The sequence below is a fragment of the Lepidochelys kempii genome, chromosome 2 (assembly GCF_965140285.1).
Source record: "Lepidochelys kempii isolate rLepKem1 chromosome 2, rLepKem1.hap1, whole genome shotgun sequence".
Classification (NCBI taxonomy): domain Eukaryota; kingdom Metazoa; phylum Chordata; order Testudines; family Cheloniidae; genus Lepidochelys; species Lepidochelys kempii.
Window position 1 is genome coordinate 122107848 of NC_136381.1, and position 19468 is coordinate 122127315.

At 41.7% G+C, this 19468-nt stretch overlaps 1 protein-coding gene across 1 annotated transcript in view; it reads right to left on the bottom strand.

The window, feature by feature from the left end:
* Window positions 1-2912: 2912 nt before the first annotated feature.
* Window positions 2913-19468, bottom strand: part of PHLPP1 (PH domain and leucine rich repeat protein phosphatase 1) — a 216304-nt gene continuing 199748 nt past the window's right edge. The window contains exons 14-17 of the mRNA XM_073332220.2: window positions 14861-14965; window positions 12972-13166; window positions 10179-10407; window positions 2913-4557 (exon numbers count right to left, since the gene is read on the bottom strand). Of these exons, the coding sequence (XP_073188321.1) occupies window positions 3448-4557; window positions 10179-10407; window positions 12972-13166; window positions 14861-14965 (1639 nt within the window). The 3' untranslated portion in view covers window positions 2913-3447. The remainder of the gene's footprint in view (window positions 4558-10178; window positions 10408-12971; window positions 13167-14860; window positions 14966-19468) is intronic.

Here is a 19468-nt window from a genome sequence, read left to right on the forward strand (position 1 = left end):
CACCCTAGCAGAATTCCTATGATCCATCATCCACAATAAAATGCATTATTTAAGAGCTATTTGACAACAGGGAAGATGAAATATTTCTCTTTAACAATGCCAAAAAAAGGGTTTGCATATATACTGTAAACAAATGAAGTTATTTTTCATACACACACTAGTTTGTTTAGTATTAAAGGTACTTTTCTGTAAAACAATGGAGATGACAACCACCTTTCCACCACGAGCCTTTCCCCTCTTTCCTGTCATGCATCTGACTGTCTCAGGTTTCTCCTTCTGCACATTTCAAAGGCTGCATTAAGTTTAACATTGTCTGTGTCTCTAAGCACCTCCTTTTCTCAATTTCTCATCCCATTAGGGCTGGGCTCATTATTCACTGAAAATTTCCCTTCTTTCTTGCTAATTTTTATGAATTGGCTATTGTTCACAGCACACCACCTAGATTTATGGCTTTTCTGGGGTGATCATCACTACGGCATCACATTGCCTAGCCAGCTTGGAGAATTTAGTCACAGAAGTTAAATGACTTCCCCAAAGTCACCCAGAAAGTCTGTGGCAGAGCTAGGAACGGAACCCAGATCTCCCAAGTCCTAGTCCAATGCTGATGTCTTTCAGCATGCTCTGGAGGGCCACTGGAAAGATGAAAGAAGACTTCAGTCTCTATGGTCCATTCAGTCCTTGATCTCAGGCTTCCCAGGACAGCAGCCCGAATTGCACAAGCAAAACCCTGTCTCACAAGAAATCCAAAATATAGTTTCTCAGCCAAATCCTGACATTATAAGACTACAGAAGCCCTTTCGGTGAACTGACCATCACTCATCTTTAAAGTAGTAGAGGAGAGTAAGATTTGGTGATGTGTCAGTTTTGTCTGTCTTTATGTTACCATGCATGGGCATAAAAAGACAATGCTAAAAGGCATTTCCTGCAAGAAATAGCTAACATTTGGACTCAACTTCTCCTTTCGTCTCATCCTCTCTGAAGGTGAGGAAGGAGAACATTCTGTGTGAAACCCAAAGAAGATGGGATACAAAGGAGTATATGGATTATTGAGGTTAGGGTCTGATAGACTCATGAGAATCCCCCATTTTGTCCCTCTTATCTGCACCCAGCACCTAAGTATCAATTGAAATTATTAATAAAAGAGGAAATTCCACTCACCATGATGCTATCCTATGTTATTTCACAGAGGCATTTCAGATTGAAGAGAAATAGAAGAACAATTCAAGCTAGTCCTGCTCACTGACAGAGCAGCAGCGACATTATTGCACTGTTAACAATAGACTCTGCACTGGAGCAAATTCCCATTCCTAGGGTGCAGAGGTGGTTTACAATTACTCAGGAAGCCCTAACTTGTACCCACTTGCCCAGGACCTTGTATAACCCTTGTTCATTAGCGCCTGTAGGCTCAGGCAACATCTGAAAAATCTCAGCGCCAAGGACATTAAGTCTGATTATTCAGAACAAAATGAACCACTGCCAGTCCATTTTTGGATTTCGGAACCATTTATCAAAGACTATCCACAGTGTTACCTGCTTAAAAGTTATTAATCTAGTCTCCATTTAAATATTGTATCTTACGGCTCCTCCAGAACAATAGTGATTTGTGCTCCCGTTGTGGAGCTGATTCTGCAGCAAATTAACATACTCCCCCAGCTGTACATGTCCCTACTGAGCTCATTAATGATACCAATGGGACTACAAACACGTTCTGCATTAGAACCACACCAGGCAAGCGATGTGAATCAGTGTCTGCCAAACTGAATATCAGTACTTTTGTATTTTCCCCCCAAATTCCCCACCTCTTAATTGCCCATAGTATTCTTAGCTAGTCAAAAGCTGTATTAAAGGAAATCTCTCCTTTTTGCCATCAGGTCCTTGGAGCAGACTGGGAAGCCTGTCCCATATTATGCTCCCATTATAAGATGTTGACTCAACACAGCCTCAGGGAGGTACGTCACCTGCTATTAAACACTGATCCATCTATCAAAGACAAAATACGGCTGATCTGCAGCATTCAAATGAAAGTGAGATTGAGAAGAGTGTTACCACTTCTCAACTAAAGCAGGAAAAAAAAATTTTTTTTCTTGTTGCGAAAGGCAGAACTACCATTAAACTCAAATTCAAATTGTTCAGACTTCTCACCCCTCTCTCCTGAAAGAGGGTGGTGGGGTCTGAAGTCAGACCATAGGTGGTCCTGAGTCTTCCAATATCGTCAATAGTGTTCTGGAGGAAGCTCTGTCAACAGATTAGTGCTACTGAAAGAAAAAAGGCAATAGGAATTAAATGCAATATTTCTCTGCTAGAGAATTTGAGCCCCTTTATAAGAAATATGATTTCACTGTAAAAGTACCTAGTGATGTATTTTTACAGCAGATTCCTATATTTTCAAGGTTTACCTTTGTAAAATTCTCCAGTTTCACAGAACAATTGAAACAGAGCTATTTAAAAAACAGTGTGTGCTATCCAGATGAACCCAAAGAACTCCAAGAACTTTTGTTCAGGAAATACATACATCCAGCTGCTCAGACATAAAAGCAGACTCTCATTATTTGTAAATTTTGTATTTATTATAACAAAAGTTATGACATGTTCATTTGTGCATTCTGCTTTAATATAACTCTTGGTATGTAAATGATCTACAGTAAAGGAGCTCTATACAATCATGCTGGTTGTGGCAGCAATAAGGAACACAAATAAAATGTGCATGTAAAAGTAAAAGGAAGAAAAACAGAGACCAGAAGAAAAAGAGGCTGTTTTCTACGGTTTAAGAACCACCTAAATTTGTAGGTAACTTGTACAGCCGCTCAATATGACAACCATGGCCCAAAGAGTCAAGAAAACAAAAGTAAGTTCAGGTTGTGTCCTTATGCCAAGACTACAAAACATTTTAAGCCTCGCTATACAACACAGACCTATTTACAGTAATTTCCCAATCAACTGTTCTCTCAGAGAAAATTAGTGAATCTCAGTGACTTAAGTCATCTGAAAGACTAAAGCAACTCCTAGGAGTTAGTCTCCATATTCTACAAATGTCTATCATTTTCAAGACCAAAAAAGGCTTTTTCTTTCTCAAAGAAATACAGTATTACAATTTTACTTAATCATTTAGCACTGGCATACTGCCCTGCTTTCCAAACAAACAAAAAACCGAGCCATTTAAAAAAAATTACATCATGTCTCTCTGCAATATATTAAACCTTTTATTTTTTACACTTGATATGTTAAGGGGAAAGTTAACTAGTTTAAATCTTATCGGTAAATCATCTCTAGAACAATGTCGGTTGATATTAAAACTAACAAACAGAAAGAGAAACTGCAGTTATCTGTAGTGGTAGGGTAAGGAAAACAAAATGTAGTAAAACCCCTGCTGTAACGTGAGCCCTATGTGGGTCCTGCACTCATGTCTTCTTGTTCGTTAGTTTATTTCTGAACAGCACGCAGACTGGGTCATAGTGGTGTATCATAATAGTCTGGCAGCTGATCCATCTGATACTGTCGCTGCTGCTGCTGTTGTTCCTGGTGTTGTTTCATAATCTCCTTGACCTCTTCTTCAAGCTCTGGTGGGATGATGAATTGGTCATCTGGATCTGGCTGCGCTGGGGCTGCAAAGTAGCCTCCAGTTTTTCTGAGGGGTGCATCGGTTGCTACTTCAATCAAGTTATGGCTCCTTTCCTGAGGAGCCACAGAACCATTGCCCCGTCGGCGCCCAATTGTACCAGTGCTGGAGTAATCGGCTTTCCTGGAAAGGCCCGTTTCATCCTCATTCGCACTAATGACGATGCCTTCGTCGCTGGCTTCCACAGGCACTTGGAGCAGCAGCTTCTCCTTTGCTCGGCCACAGTGGATGTCCACCTCCACTTCCACCTGGCTCCCATTGGTAAAGACACCCTCAATTGGCTCCTCGTCATCACTGTCAAGGCCATTGTCAGAGAAGGCGCTGGAGAAGGTGGCACTGGACAACTGCCTTTGGAAAGAATTGGACAGGCAGACTGGGTGAAGCATGCAGCGCTGTTCGTTGGGGTATGCTGGGCCGTTCTCATTCATGGCTACCTGAGGGGGCTCATCAGAGGCAGTGGACCCCACCTCGCTGCTCATTTCAGAGGTGGAGATCTCGCTGCTAATCTCAGAGGCCATGCCGCTGCTGGAAGATGGCATTCCCAAAGCATCCGTAGGTCTGTCTTTAATTACTACGTTGACTGACTGGGGAAAGATGCCTGGGCTGGGAGGCGGGACTCCATTAAGCTCACAGCAGCAAAAGCTGTCCTCCGTCACATTGAGCTGAACCACCACCGCGCTGAGGCTGTCGTTGTAGCCGTAGCTCTGGGCCAAAGTGCAAAGCTTCTTTGCAGCTGCCAGTGGTTCAGGCACATTTCTTACCGCTTCCACCGCCTCCTCGATGGAGAGGCTGTCCCACAATCCCTTGCTACCCAGAATGAAGAACTCGTCCTGTGGAGTCAAGGTCATGGACTGGACATGAGGGCGGGGCACAACGCTTGGGTGAAGGAAGGTGTATCCCAAGATTCTTGTGGAATCTGTCACGCCATTTACTTTACCATCCTGAAATTTAAAAAAAAAAAAAAAAAAGACGACACGAAGTTGAGAATATACAAAGACGCTTACATCTTACAAGCATTTTAGAAATGTCCATCTTCACAACATCCTGTATGGCATCTAAACATCCCATCTATTTTATAGATGGGGAGCCAGAGTGATGAAGTTTTTTGGGGAAAAACAGATGTAGTCTCATCATATGCTGATAACACACTTTCTATTTTACTCATAGCTCTGGAGGATGTTGAACAGAAGCTAATGAAGCTAGACATTTTAAAATCAGCAGGTCCAGATAACTCGCATCCGAGAATTTTGAGAGCTGGCTGAGAAGTTCACTGCACTGTTAATGTTGATTTTCCATAAACCTCGGAGCACTGGGTAAGTTCCAGATGACTGGAAGAAAACTAATAATGTGCCAATTTTTAAAAGGGTAAACAGGATGACCCTGATAATTATTGGCCTGTCAGCCTGACGTGACTCCTGGGCAAGATAATGGACTGGCTGATATGGACTCTATTAATAAAGAATTAAAGGAGAGTAATGTAAATAATGCAAATCAAGATGTGTTCATGGAAAATAGATCCTATCAAATTAACTTGATCTCTTTTTTTGAGGAAATGATAAGTTTGGGTGATATGCTAATAGTGTTGACATAATATCCCTAGGCTTCTGTAAAGTCTTTGACATGGTAATGCACCACATTTTGATTAAAAAACAAGAATATAAAATTAACATGGCACATGTTAAATGGATTAAAAACTGGCTAGATGATTAGTCTCAAAATATAACTGAAAATGGGGAATCATCATCATGTGGATGTGTTTCCAGTGGGGTCCCATAGGGATTGGTTCTTGGTCCTATGCTATTTAACATTTTTATCAATTACCCTGAAGAAAACAAAATCATTACTGATAAAGTTTGCAGATAACACAAAAATTGGGGGAGGTCGGGAACGGTAGATAATGAAGACAAGTAATTGATTCAGAGAGATTTGGATCGGTTCATGAATTGGGCATAAGCAAACAATATACATTTTAATACAGCTACATGTAAATGTATGCATCTAGGAAGAAAGTAGGCCATACTTACATGATGGGGGATTCTATCCTGAAAAGCAGTGACTCTGAAAAAGATTTGGGGGTCGTGGTAGATAATCAGTTGACCGTGAGCTCCGCATGTGAAGCTGTGGCCAAAAGAGCTAATGCAATCCCGGGATCAAGAACCAGGGGAATCTCAAGTAGGAGCAGAGAGGTAATTTTTCCTCTAATATTTGACACTTTGTGACCACTGCTGGAATACAGTGTCCAGTTTGGGTGCCCACAATTCAAGGAGGATACGGATAAACTGGAAATGGTTCAAAGAAGAGCCATGAGAATCATACAATATTAGGGTTGGAAGGGACCTCAGGAGGTCATCCAGTCCAACCCCCTGCTCAAAGCAGGACCTAATCCGCAACTAAATCATCCCAGCCAGGGCTTTGTCAAGCCTGACCTTAAAAACCTCTAAGGAAGGAGATTCCACCACCTCCCTAGGTAACCCATTCCAGTGCTTCACCACCCTCCGAGTGAAAGTTTTTCCTAATATCCAACCTAAACCTCCCCCACTGCAACTTGAGACCATTACTCCTTGTTCTATTGTCTGGTACCACTGAGAACAGTCTAGATCCATCCTCTCTGGAACCCCCTTTCAGGTAGTTGAAAGCAGATATCAAATCCCCCCTCATTCTTCTCTTCTGCAGAAGAAATAATCCCAGTTCCCTCAGCCTCTCCTCATAAGTCATGTGCTCCAGCCCCCAGTCATTTTTGTTGCCCTCCGCTGGACTCTCTCTGATTTTTCCATATCCTTCTTGTAGTGTGGAGCCCTAAACTGGACACAGTACTCCAGATGAAGCCGCACCAATGCCAAATAGAGGGGAACGATTACGTCCCTCGATCTACTGGCAATGCTCCTACTTATACAGCTCAAAATGCTGTTAGCCTTCTTGGCAACAAGGGCACACTATTGACTCATATCCAACTTCTTGTCCACCATAACCCCAGGTCCTTTTCTGCGGAACTGCTTCCTAGTCTCTAGTCTGTAGCAGTGCATGGGATTCTTCCTTCCTAAGTGCAGGACTCTGCACTTGTTCTTGTTGAATCTCAGATTTCTTTTGGCCCAATCCTCTAATTTGTGTAGGTCCCTCTGTATCCTATGCCTACCCTCCAGCATATCTACCACTCCTCCAAGTTTAGTGTCATCTGCAAACTTGCTGAGAGTGCAATCCACACCATCCTCCAGATCATTAATGAAGATATGATTAAAGGACTAGAAAACATGCCTTATGGTGATTGAGGTCTTTGAGTCTATCTATTTAGCTTAACAAAGAGAAAGTTGAGGAGTGACTTCTTTATCATTTGTAAGAATCTACAGGGGGAACAAATATTTAACAATGGACTCTTCAAACTAGCAGAGAAAGGTAAAACACAATCCAATGGCTGGAAGTTGAGCTAGAGAAATGCAGACTGGAAATAAGGTGTAAAATTTTGACAGTGAGGATAATTAAACATTGGAACAATTTACCAAAGGTCATGGTGGATTCTCCATCACTGACAAGTTTTAATCAAGACTGGATGTTTTTCTAAATATGCTCTAGGAATTGTTTTGCGGAAGTTCTATGGCCTGAATTATACAGGAGGAGAGATTAGATCTCAGTGATCTCTTCTGACCTTAGGCTCTATGAAGTGTCTTGCAAAAGGCTACACTGACTCAGTGCACACACTGGGATTAGGACTCAAATTTATGGCTCATGCTTAGCTCATACACCATGCTGTCTCAATGGACTTAATACAAGTTACAGTTATGGTGTCACATATACACAGGTCTGTGTCTCTAGTGCCCAAGAGGCTACTCGACAACATAATGGAGCATATGATTGGGCAAATAAACTTTAGCTTGAGGCCCCCCCTAGAACCATTTCTCTGGTATGCACAACCACAATCCACAGCAGCAGCTTGGCTCCCGCACCCATAAGGCTGGGCCTGGCTCCCTGCTCCAGGCATTGCGACCCGGTTTATGAGGTAGCACCACCACTCAGGTTTGGCCCCATGGTCCCTCCGTAGTGAGAGCAGTTGTGGGACCAAACCTGAGTGGCACACATGGGGTTGTAGAACCTCCTTCTTTGAGGGTCTCTCAACCTGGGGGCCCAGGGAAAACCACCCCTTACACCACCCCACCATCCCCTAAACTCCTGCAAATGGTACACACTGTGCATAAGGGTGTGGGGGTCACTGCTCTGGCTAATGGCTCATGCAGCTACTGTCTTGTTAGCCAGTCAGATCTGTCCCCCCACTTAAGGTATTTTATCTTGTGTATGATCCTCTCCGCCCCCACACGTCCATACTGAACAATGGCTATGGCAGGGGTGGCCCAGCTGTGGCTCCGGAGCCACATGTGGCTCTTCAGAAGTTAATATGCTGCTCCTTGTAATAGGCACCGACTCCAGGGCTGGAGCTACAGGCGCCAACTTTCCAATGTGCCGGGGGGGTGCTCACAGCTCAACCCCTGGCTCTGCCACAGGCCCTGTCCCCACTCCACCCCTTCCCGCCCCCTCTCCTGAGCCTGCCATGCCCTCGTTCCTACCCACCCCCACGCCTCCTGCAGGCCATGAAACAGCTGATCAGGAGGTGCAGGGAGGGAGGGGGAGGCACTGATTGGCAGGGCTACAGTGGGTCAGAGGCACTGGGAGTGGGGGGGTGGGGGAGGGGCAGGAATGGATGTGGGGGCTGCTGACATATTACTGTGGCTCTTTGGCAATGTATGTTGGTAAATTCTGGCTCCTTCTCAGGCTCAGGTTGGCCACCCCTAGGCTAGGGATCATGGTTATGGCATCTCTCCTGCAGCTGTACATTATTTATCTCAGCTCAGCCCTTCGAAAGGTACAATTTAAAAATATTCTTTAAATTAAGCATGCAAGTCAAATATAGCAGAGTGCAAGTCTGTGTTTTCCAATCAGCTGAGCTGTAGTGAAATGTTTTACATACCCCAATTACTTACTACATTTCCTCTTAGATATGAGATTTCCCAAGGGGAGGAGGAGTAATATCTGAGCGGGAAAACACCATTAAAAATGTGTATTTAAGAAATACATCCCATGTACGTTTCAAACCCCAAGATTCTGGCTTAGTTAGAATCTGAGCTGGCAGGGTAAGAAGAGCAAGCATCTCAAGTGTTGTTGTGTTTGGTTACCTGCCAGCCTTGACGGGATAACTCCAACCCAGCTAATTTAGAGAACCACTTTGATTATAAATCATTTGGTCCAACTGATGCCAGCAATGGCCACTACAGAACAAATAACCAAAGGAAAGTGAATGAAGACTAAGAAAAAGGTAGGCCTTTAAAATGCCTCAGAACAGAAAAACCTCATTGGCCTGGTAGGGTTCCATATTATAAATAAGCCTGACAGAATTGATAAGCCATCCAAGTGTGTGAAATTGATGAGTCATTTTAAGATTTAAAGCAGGAATTAACTTGTCCTTTACAAAGGGACATACTGACAGCTCCCTGGTTATCTGCAGTACGTGATGGAGTGGCTCGCTTCAAGCATGTCACATTTTAGATTCTAATCCCCCACCACCTTTGCTTGGCAGGTTTAACAGATCTATGCATGTACAGCAGTAGGCTGAGCATCAAATCCTTAAGTAGGGATGCAGCAGACCAAAAAGAAAAGGACGGGCTCCTCTCTCTTTCTGCTTTCGATCAGTTCCCCACATGTATGTTCTGTGTCAGCTATCTGCCCTCTGGGTCTTTATCTTCCAAGGGAGGAGACTGGTTCTCTACTCTTTCAGCAGCTCACTCAACCTCCAATCTGTGGGTGAGCACAGAATGGATTCCTTGTGCAGAAGCTGCAGTCTCTCTACAACAGAGCTGCCTGCCAGAGCACAAGCCCATAGCTGGCACAATACATTCTGTCGTGGGACAGAAAAATCAGCCTGCTGTCTGTCAGCGTCCTGGCTGGTCAGATAGAAGGAAGGAGCAGAGAGTCTCTTATGGAAGAAAAGTTTCAGAGTAGCAGCCGTGTTAGTCTGCATCCGCAAAAAGAAAAGGAGGACTTGTGGCACCTTAGAAACGAACAAATTTATTTGAGCATAAGCTTTCGTGAGCTACAGCGCACTTGATCGGATGCATCCGATGAAGTGAGCTGTAGCTCACGAAAGCTTATGCTCAAATAAATTTGTTAGTCTCTAAGGTGCCACAAGTCCTCCTTTTCTTTTTACAGAAGAAAAGACATCACACCCCAAGCTCTCTCTGAGCACTTTTCCACCCTACACAAAGAGGATGGGCTCTTCATCCCTACTCCAGCCCAGCAATTCCTCTTCCAGGTAGAAGGTTGGTTTCCTCATCTTCCCCGTTTAAGGTCAGCATGCTCAGACCCTTGTGGCTGAGTATCTCTGCAGAGCAACAGCAACTGAACCACATGACACAAAACATACTGGAAGGGGAAGATGAAATTCCCAGCACAGCTGCACCTGTCTTTAAACTACAGGTTATTATTTATATGATAAGGAAATATGTTTGGTGTGTTGCTCAGAATGGTCTCTAGAGGAAGTTGCAGACTGTAACATTCCCTCCACCAGCACTACAGTTCTTACCTCTGTGATAATGGCCTTGTGCTGTTTAATCCTCTTTAGCTCTTCTTCACAACTCATCACATAAGACCTGGACAAAGGCAAAGGTTTTCCATTCCTGCAGAGAACAGTTTGGCACTTCCCCACATTTGCTGAGGTTAATGTGAAGCATCCACCTGGGTCCATGGGATCGTGTTTTATATGGCAAAGGACAGCAGAGCCTCCAAGTTTTTGTCCTGCAGTTCCAAGTTTCCTGGAATGTAAACAAAGCAATACTTGCTGATTAATGGGAAAAGTTGCACTATGAGATCAGAGTAGAGAGAGGAGCAGGGGACCACAGTTCAGCAATCCCAATCACAGGACACAGACTCTCAAGGTTCACTGGGAAGAACAGGCACTCCAGTTCAGATTGAGACGCTTTATACCAAAGTCGTGAGGAAGTTATGTACAACTCATGGGCAGTGTGTTATAAGAAAGAAGATATACATCCTCAATTGGATCCATGCTCAATTAAAAAAACCCTCACAAACCCAGTGCCACTGCTCTCTTGTCATCGCATTACCAAGACAGCTAGAGTATTTTACCTTATACATCCCCCCAGAAAACCTTTAGGAAATTTAAGGATTAGGAAGCTATTGAAAAACTAGAGGTAGAATCTAAAAATATGATCATTTGTGAACCTGAAGCTTTAGTTTCCAAAACAGCAATGTATTTTTTAAAGTGCTGGAATCAATGTTTTACTGCTTATTGCCACTCAGTTTTAAGTATTTAACCATGGTTTTTCTGTACTTTCAGACTCCTAAAGCTCCACAGTAAAGTATCTAACCTAAACAAACTAGAACACTTGCAGTTATCACTATTAAAAACAAAAAAAACACTTTCCAATTGTAATTGGTCTCCAGATCACTAATTCACAAACCTATTATCACACCAGAAATAATATCTTATCAGGCACATTTGAAGAATATTTTTAACTTGTCATTTTAGAAAGCCTTGGCTAAAGTTCAATGATAAAACCTGTCTTAAGCATACAAAGTATTGTCTTGCTCATATTAAAACTAATCTACTTTTTATAGCATTTTGCAATTTAATTTCTGATTGTATTTAACAATTTTTCCGTCTCTCCCTCTGCATGGGCTTCTAACCTTCACTTTCTTTGCAGTAACTGAACAACTAAATTACTGAACGTTCCTAGCTTTCTTAGCTCTTTTGTTTTAACAAAGATCAGAACTTTGATATAGAACCCTGAGGTGATAATATTCAAATTCAGTTATCCAAGGTCTGATGTAGGTTAGCATTTTTTTAGCTCAGGAATGTTTGAGAAACAGAAATATTGTACTAACCCTCAATAAATGGATACATGCAACTAGAACCAATACTATTTCTGGGTTCTATGAATTGTTGATTAGCCTATTCTTTGAGACACGTGTAAAGAAATTTTTTTGCAGAAAAACTGGTATAGTTTCAAGGAAATCTGAAGAGATGGGTAAGGCCACCTATTAGGTACTTTCCCTGCCTCATACCTAGGATTCTAATCATCCTGCAGGATTCACTTCCAACACCTGTCAGAGTGAGGCAAGTCCCAAGTAATGATAAAAATGGGGAGCCACAATATTACAGAAACAAAGGGCACAGTAGCCCTTTTTTTCTTGTGTACAGTTGATTCAGATTGATCCTACTGCTCCTACTTCCTGATGTAGGAATTGGATCTTTTCAGGAAGTGACTGTCTGACAAATATGGTGTAAACAACCCCTCAGACACAGGAATTCATGGCCCTCCAGTGCGGACTATGTGGGTCACAGCGTTCACTGAAGTGTTGCACTGTAACTGCCCTGTGTAGACCTTGCTAGCACAAACTAGAAGGGGCCTAGTTAATGTTAACACAGTCCTTTAGTGTACACAGCAATTCACACCTCCGTAGTCCACACTGTGAGGCCATGTAGTAAAGCCTATTTACATGTCTTCTTCTTTACTTTCCCCATCTCTTCCTTCCCTTTTGTCTGATCCTCTTCATTCAACTCTATTCCCCAAGACACAGTCTCTTATACTGTCGAGAACAGCATACACTAGTTTTCAAATAACCAAAACCACTTAGTATCAGAGAGGTAGCAGTGTTAGTCTGTATCCACAAAAACAACGAGGAGTGGGGTGGCACCTTAAAGGCTAACAGATTCATTTGGGCATAAGCTTTCGTGGGTAAAAAACCCAAGTGGGTGTTTTACCCATGAAAGCTTATGCCCAAATAAATCTGTTAGTTTTTAAGGTGCCACCCCACTCCTCGTTGTTTTTGCAAAAATACCTACTACACATTATGCTTATAGCACCATCTCTTTATGCCTGCTTGAAGAATTCAATTTTAGGATTGAAAATATGCAGTTAAACAGTTAGAATGCATATCCTCAACAACAGTTTTGATGTTTATGATCATCTGAACTCGTGCAGAAGGACAGGCTGAAACACGCTGGGCTTTGTGAGTTGTAAGGGGGGGATGTTTAAAGATGATTAGTCTCAGGAAACAAAAGTCACATCACTACCTTAAATATTAACAATTCTGAACAATGAGACTTTTAAAGAAATTAAGTACATCTCAGAAAAGAGACTAAAACTATCCATTCCTTGGTCATGAACCTTTTAGGACATGTGTGGAACAGCAGGTCAGAATTAAAAAAAACAAGCAATTAAGTAACGTGCAGTAACAAGCTAGCAAACAAAATCATTTAGAAAACAGTGGAAAAAACAGCTCTGGGATAGAAGCAAGTATGCTGACTGATCAGCATATGGAGGAAGATGACAAAAATTAAAGATCTGGGGTTAACCTCTGCATAACGATGAAAGTGTTGATCATATATTCCTCTTCACTCTTTGTTTTTTGCAGCTCTTCTGCCAAGATATCACTCATTGTACACTGCAGAAGGTAGGGCACTTCCACGTTGCGATCACCATCAAAGACGCCGTACAGCGCCTCCCTGTTGTCACAGAAATTATTCGCTGAAAGAGCTGCCACACACAGTCTAAGGAAAAAGGGAAAACCGGAAATAGTATTTTAACAAATAAGCATTTGTAACAGAAGAGCATTTTAACACTCCTCAAGTCTTTTCTCATTGTTCTGACCAGGATGTGCAGCTTGAAGGCAGATCAGACTATAATGAGCATCACAAACTTTTCATGAGTCATGCAGTTTCACTTCAGATCCTGGTAGTGAACAACATAAGTAGCATTTCTGGTACTGTTAAATTCCATGGTAAAGAGAGTAACAAAGATGTTGAAACAGAGACCCACTAATGATTTTTCAACTTTTCTGGCATGTGAAATGCAGTCTTTATTTTTGTGATTAAAAAAAATAGTAGTAAAACCCAAGAAAGCTACTGCACTGTTTACTCTTAGGTTTACCCATGAAAAGTGAGCATAGGAAGCTGTAAAGCAAGCTTCTCCATACTGCCCCCTTGAACAAGTTTCATCGAAGTATGGAAACAAATGCCTTTAGAAGTGAGAGGGTAGTTCAGACCATATAACATCTTGGCCCCTCTGTTGAGGCGGCCAACATGGGATAAGCTGTGACATGGGTTTTATGACGTGGACGCATGCCCACTGACAGCTGGAGTAAGATTAACTGAACAGTCGTCAGACAGGAAGATTCAATCTACAAATTCACAAAGAAAAGTAGGTTTACACTAAGTACCATTTCCACTAAGCTATCGGAGCTAAGGAGGAAGCCTTCTGACCCCTCAGGACCTGGTATGAACAATCCCATGAATTGTTTTATGCTCTGACTAACTTCTAAATGGTGTTAAAAACAAGAACATATACAGAGGTCAGCAATTCACTTTTTGAGCAACTCCTACTCTCTCCTGCACCACTACCACAGTGAAGCCCTGGTGAGCTGATCAACTCAAACTAATCTGGTACACCTAACTGTTCTTTTTTCTTTTCAATAGTTATTTCACATGTGTGCACTGCACTGTGTAAATGGGTGGAGGTGGATGGAAAGAGAACACCATAGTTTAAATTGCCTTCACTCCTCTGGCCCCTTAAAGTTGTCATTTTTACTCTATGTGATAATCATTTTAGTTTGTTGATACGTTTAATAAAATGGTGAGTATAAGCTTGCTGGCACTTGACTCAAGTGTTTGAAAACCTTAACTGAAAGTGCAAAAAGATTTTTAGAAGTTATTCACAGACCATTAATGTGAGATGACATCATATAACCAGCAGCATACAAGCAGTTAACATGCCAGGCCCCTGAGATGTTGCTTGTCAAGGGCTGCTTTAGCCATTAAAAAAGGACCAGTCAGTAGTGCAGGAATATGCACAGTTTAAGACACTCCTCTTCCAGCAGCATCCCTGATTTGCTTGGGACACATGCTTAAGCAAAAGATAAAGAGGCTTTTCAAAGAGCAGAGATGCATTTAAGCACTTGGGTCTTTTGCAAATACTGGAGTCTTACATAGACAAAATGCATCAGTTACACTTGTATCTTAGCAACTCCTTTAACAAAGAAGAAATATGAGAGCCAAGCAGGGGTCTAGTTTACAGATATAAGTCATGCCATGGCCTCTGCTTTTGTGAGACGAATGTCCCCAACTAACTTTCTCATAAGAAAAGAGTTTCTTTGTAGGGTTTTGTGGTTTTTTTTTGTTTTGTTTTTTTTAATACAGAAGTGTTCCAGCAGCAGAGCACCTCTGTGCTGATACCAAGCCAGACTTACTTGTTCTTAACTCCCGAAGCTTCGGTATAACCATGACTCCACACTGCTGGGGCTCCTGAAGCGTCACCAGCTGAGGGCTGGTCAATCTTGAAACAACGAATGTTACTGCAGTGAGAAGGGAAAAGAAAAAAGCCCAATGAATACTACAAACATTTAGCTTAAAGTCACTGCTATCTTAAAATTGTAAGGAAGCTTTTATTGTCCCACTTATCCTAGTCACCTGCCACTTGAGGCACATTGGCATATGCTAAGACGACTACATTTAAGAAAATGAGGTGTCCCTGTAAAGGGAAACACTTAATAGAGTGTGTAGAATGTTATCCATTAGAATACACACAAGAAAAACACAAACAATAAGCAGTCCTATGCACATCTATTTCATTCTTGTTTGCCTTAACTGTCTTTTCTTTTCTCAGCTATTTGAACCTTAACCTTGGCTCTGCAGAAAACACAAGCAGAATTTGCCACTGGCCTGAGAAGATATGGAGGAGAGGAGGCATGGGGGGAAAATCCTATCTAACTTGTGCATTTCTTTTACTCATTTCCAGAATGAGACCTTTCTGCATTCTATTTTTACTGTATTAAAATGAAAGCTCCCATATCACCACCATATCCAGCTTTTCCTCCAACCCCTAAGTCAAAACCTGATAGAAAAATGTTCTAAAACCTCTTATGAAAATGCCTAAAAGCTAGTATGAGGATGCTCTCCCCTCTAGGTGCCTTCAGGTCTGTGCTCTAGCTGTAAGAATTGCCACTCTCTTACCCCCTGACTCTGGAGTGGTAGCTCTTACTTAGAGTATTGGATCCTTCCTCCCTCCAATTAACTATCAGTGTAAACTCTGGTCTCAATTTCAAACATCTGAAAATGGTATGCAGCAAAATACAGCTTTTAAAAGGGGCCAGCCCCATCTGTTCATACCCATCTTTTCATACTGCTACTGTATGTGAAGGAAAAAACCTGACCCTCTGTTCTGCTCCATTGGCAGTTAAGCAAGTTCTCCACACAATGCAACATCTTCAAAGGCACCAGAGCCTTTCAGTGAAACAAATGCATTATAAAAGGACAAACATAAAAGGTTTAACTATTCACGCTATTTAAAAGTGCATTTCTCCCTATCCAAGCCCTCACTGCCTGTTAAAACTGAAATGCTAAGAAATTGTGAGTGCACAATCTGCATGGCCTTGGAACTCTTCCTCAAACAACTTAAATTAGGGCTGCTCTATCTGGATCAGAGTCTTTTCCTACACAAATAAATAAGTAGGACATGCACTTGCCAGAGCACATTAAAAAACAAACAAAAAACTCCCCACGTAATGCTCATAATGATGTTTATGTATTAGAAGGATGTGGAACCCAGAGACTAAGTGTCAAACAGAAGGAAAACTTAATATACTTCTAATATACCTTGTAAGAACGGTCACTAATCAAGAAACAAAAAACAGACCCGTTCCAAAGTAATGCTACTTGCAGTTGGGTATAAACTATACCCAAATGCAATTTACAGCAGATACTGAAGTGGCTCATGTACACTGCACTTGTTTTCCAGGAAGTGGGAACTTGGATCCAAATGGATTTCTGAGAACTGAATTTGCCACCCTCTCACCCCTTTGGCACTGACAGACCAAGGACTCTTGTGGCATTTAGCAGTAGCATTCAGTACTAGAGAAATTCCAACTCCCAGTCTCAAAGTTTCATAGAAGAAGAGGATCACTTCTTTAGAACTATTTGCATATTTCCTGGACATTATAAAAAAAAACCCTATTTTTGCAATACAGTAAGCCTCTATTAAAAAGCATTTAGGATTATCTTCTAGTGCATAAATACACCCAGAAAATAAAGCTAATCATGCTAATAAATAAAAATAAAGCTAATCATCATCATGACTAGGCTTGAATTCAGAAACTCAGTTTTTATGCAAAACTTAATATGGAGAGTTACTTAAGATGGGGGGGAAGTCCGCATTTCCATGCCCTATTTATTATCCATTTTACCTTTGACCATCTTCCCATACTAGGAAAAGGTTATACCAGATCTAGGCCTGTAGCAGTTTTGTTTTTCTAATTCTGTCCCTTTGGAGGCTCTTGAACACTCCAAAATGGCATTACTTCCCACCTTGGGTCCTAAACTGGCCTTTTTTGGATCCTCCCCCACATCCTTTTACCATTCCCCCTCCAGAGAGTTACTTCCTAGTGTGTTTAGTGGCACTTTTATGGGTTGTGATCTGTTCACAACAGAATTCTAGTCCAGTAAGTGCCATCAGCACCTAGATCTACAATAGACTTTCTTTAAGCAATGTGATTCATAGATATTAAGGTCAGAAGGGACCATTATAATCATCTAGTCCGACCTCCTGCACAACGCAGGCCACAGAATCTCACCCACCACTCCTGCAAAAAACCTCTCACCTATGTCTGAGCTACTGAAGTCCTCAAATCATGGTTTAAAGACTTCAAGGAGCAGAGAATCCTCCAGCAAGTGACCCGTGCCCCATGCTACAGAGGAAGGCGAAAAACCTCCAGGGCCTCTTCCAATCTGCCCTGGAGGAAAATTCCTTCCCGACCCCAAATGTGGCAATCACCTAAACCCTGAGCATATGGGCAAGATTCACCAGCCAGATACTACAGAAAATTATTTCCTGGGTAACTCAGATCCCACCCCATCTAACATCCCATCACAGGCCATTAGGCCTATATACCATGAATATTTAAAGATCAATTAATTACCAAAACCATGTTATCCCATCATACCATCTCCTCCATAAACTTATCGAGTTTAATCTTAAAGCCAGATAGATCTTTCGCCCCCACTGTTTCCCTTGGAAGGCTATTCCAAAACTTCACTCCTCTGATGGTTAGAAACCTTCATCTAATTTCAAGTCTAAACTTCCAAATGAACAGTGTATATCCATTTGTTCTTGTGTCCACATTGGTACTGAGCTTAAATAATTCCTCTCCCTCTCCAGTATTTATCCTTCTGATATATTTATAGAGAGCAATCATATCTCCCCTCAAGCTTCTTTTAGTTAGGCTAAACAAGCCAAGCTCCTTGAATCTCCTTTCATAAGACAAGTTTTCCATTCCTCGGATCATCCTAGTAGCCCTTCTCTGTACCTGTTCCAGTTTGAATTCATCCTTCTTAAACATGGGAGACCAGAACTGCACACAGTATTCCAGGTGAGGTCTCACCAGTGCCTTGTACAACAGTAATAAAACCTCCTTATCTCTACTGGAAATACCTCGCCGATGCATCCCAAGACCGCATTAGCTTTTTTCACAGCCACATCACATTGGCGGCTCATAGTCATCCTATGATCAACCAATACTCCAAGGTCCTCCTCCATTACTTCTAATTGATGCTTATAACTAAAATTCTTGTTATTAATCCCTAAATGCATAACCTTACACTTCTCACTATTAAATTTCATCCTATTACTATTACTAAGTTTACAAGGTCATCCAGATCCTCCTGTCTGATATCCCGATCCTTCTCTAAATTCGCAATACTTCCCAGCTTTCTATCATCCGCAAACTTTATTAGCACACTCTCACTTTTTGTGCCACGGTCAGTAATAAAAAGATTAAATAAGATTGGTCCCAAAACTGATCCTTGAGGAACTCCATTGGTAACCTCCCTCCAGCTTGACAGTTCACCTTTCCGTAGGACCCGCTGTAGTCTCGCCTTTAACCAATTCCTTATCTACCTTTCAATTTTCATATTGATCCCCATCTTTTCCAGTTTAACTAATAATTCCCTGTGTGGCACGGTATCAAATGCCTTACTGAAATCTAGGTAAATTAGATCCACTGTGTTTCCTTTGTCTAAAAAATCTGTTACTTTCTCAAAGAAGATGATCAGGTTGGTTTCGCACAATCTACCTTTTGTAAAACCATGTTGTATTTTGTCCCATTTACCATTGACCTCAATATCCTTAACTACTTTCTCCTTCAAAATTTTTTCCAAGACCTTGCATACTACAGATGACAGACTAACCGGCCTGTAGTTACCCGGATCACTTTTTTTCCTTTCTTAAAAATAGGAACTATGTTAGCAATTCTCCGATCATACGGTACAACCCCTGAATTTACAGATTCATTAAAAATTCTTGCTAATGGGCTTACAATTTCATGTGCCAATTCCTTTAATATTCTTGGATGAAGATTATCAGGGCCCCCCGATTTAGTCCCATTAAGCTGTTTGAATTTCGCACATCTCCACTGCAGCTCTGACGGGCAACTGGGAAAAACCAGCAGTGACTCCTTTGCATCTTCAGTAATTGGACATAAGGCAAAGAATGGTCCTTCCTGCCAGCAAACCATCTATTAGACCAGTGCTACTCAGACTGATGCTCACAAGCGGCTCTTTAATGTGCCTCTTGCGGCTCTTTGCAACACATGATATTAAAACACTGATTATTAAGTAATTTAAGATATTAACCAATCAGGATGCTTTTACTATGTTATTAACCAATTAATTTATCAACTTACACTAAGTTATTAACTTATTGGCTGTGAGATTCTCTCTCTCGTGTGTGTGTGTGTGTGTGTGTGTGTACGTACACACACATCATCAACACAGGATAATTTAAAAACTCTCATGGAGAGATCTGG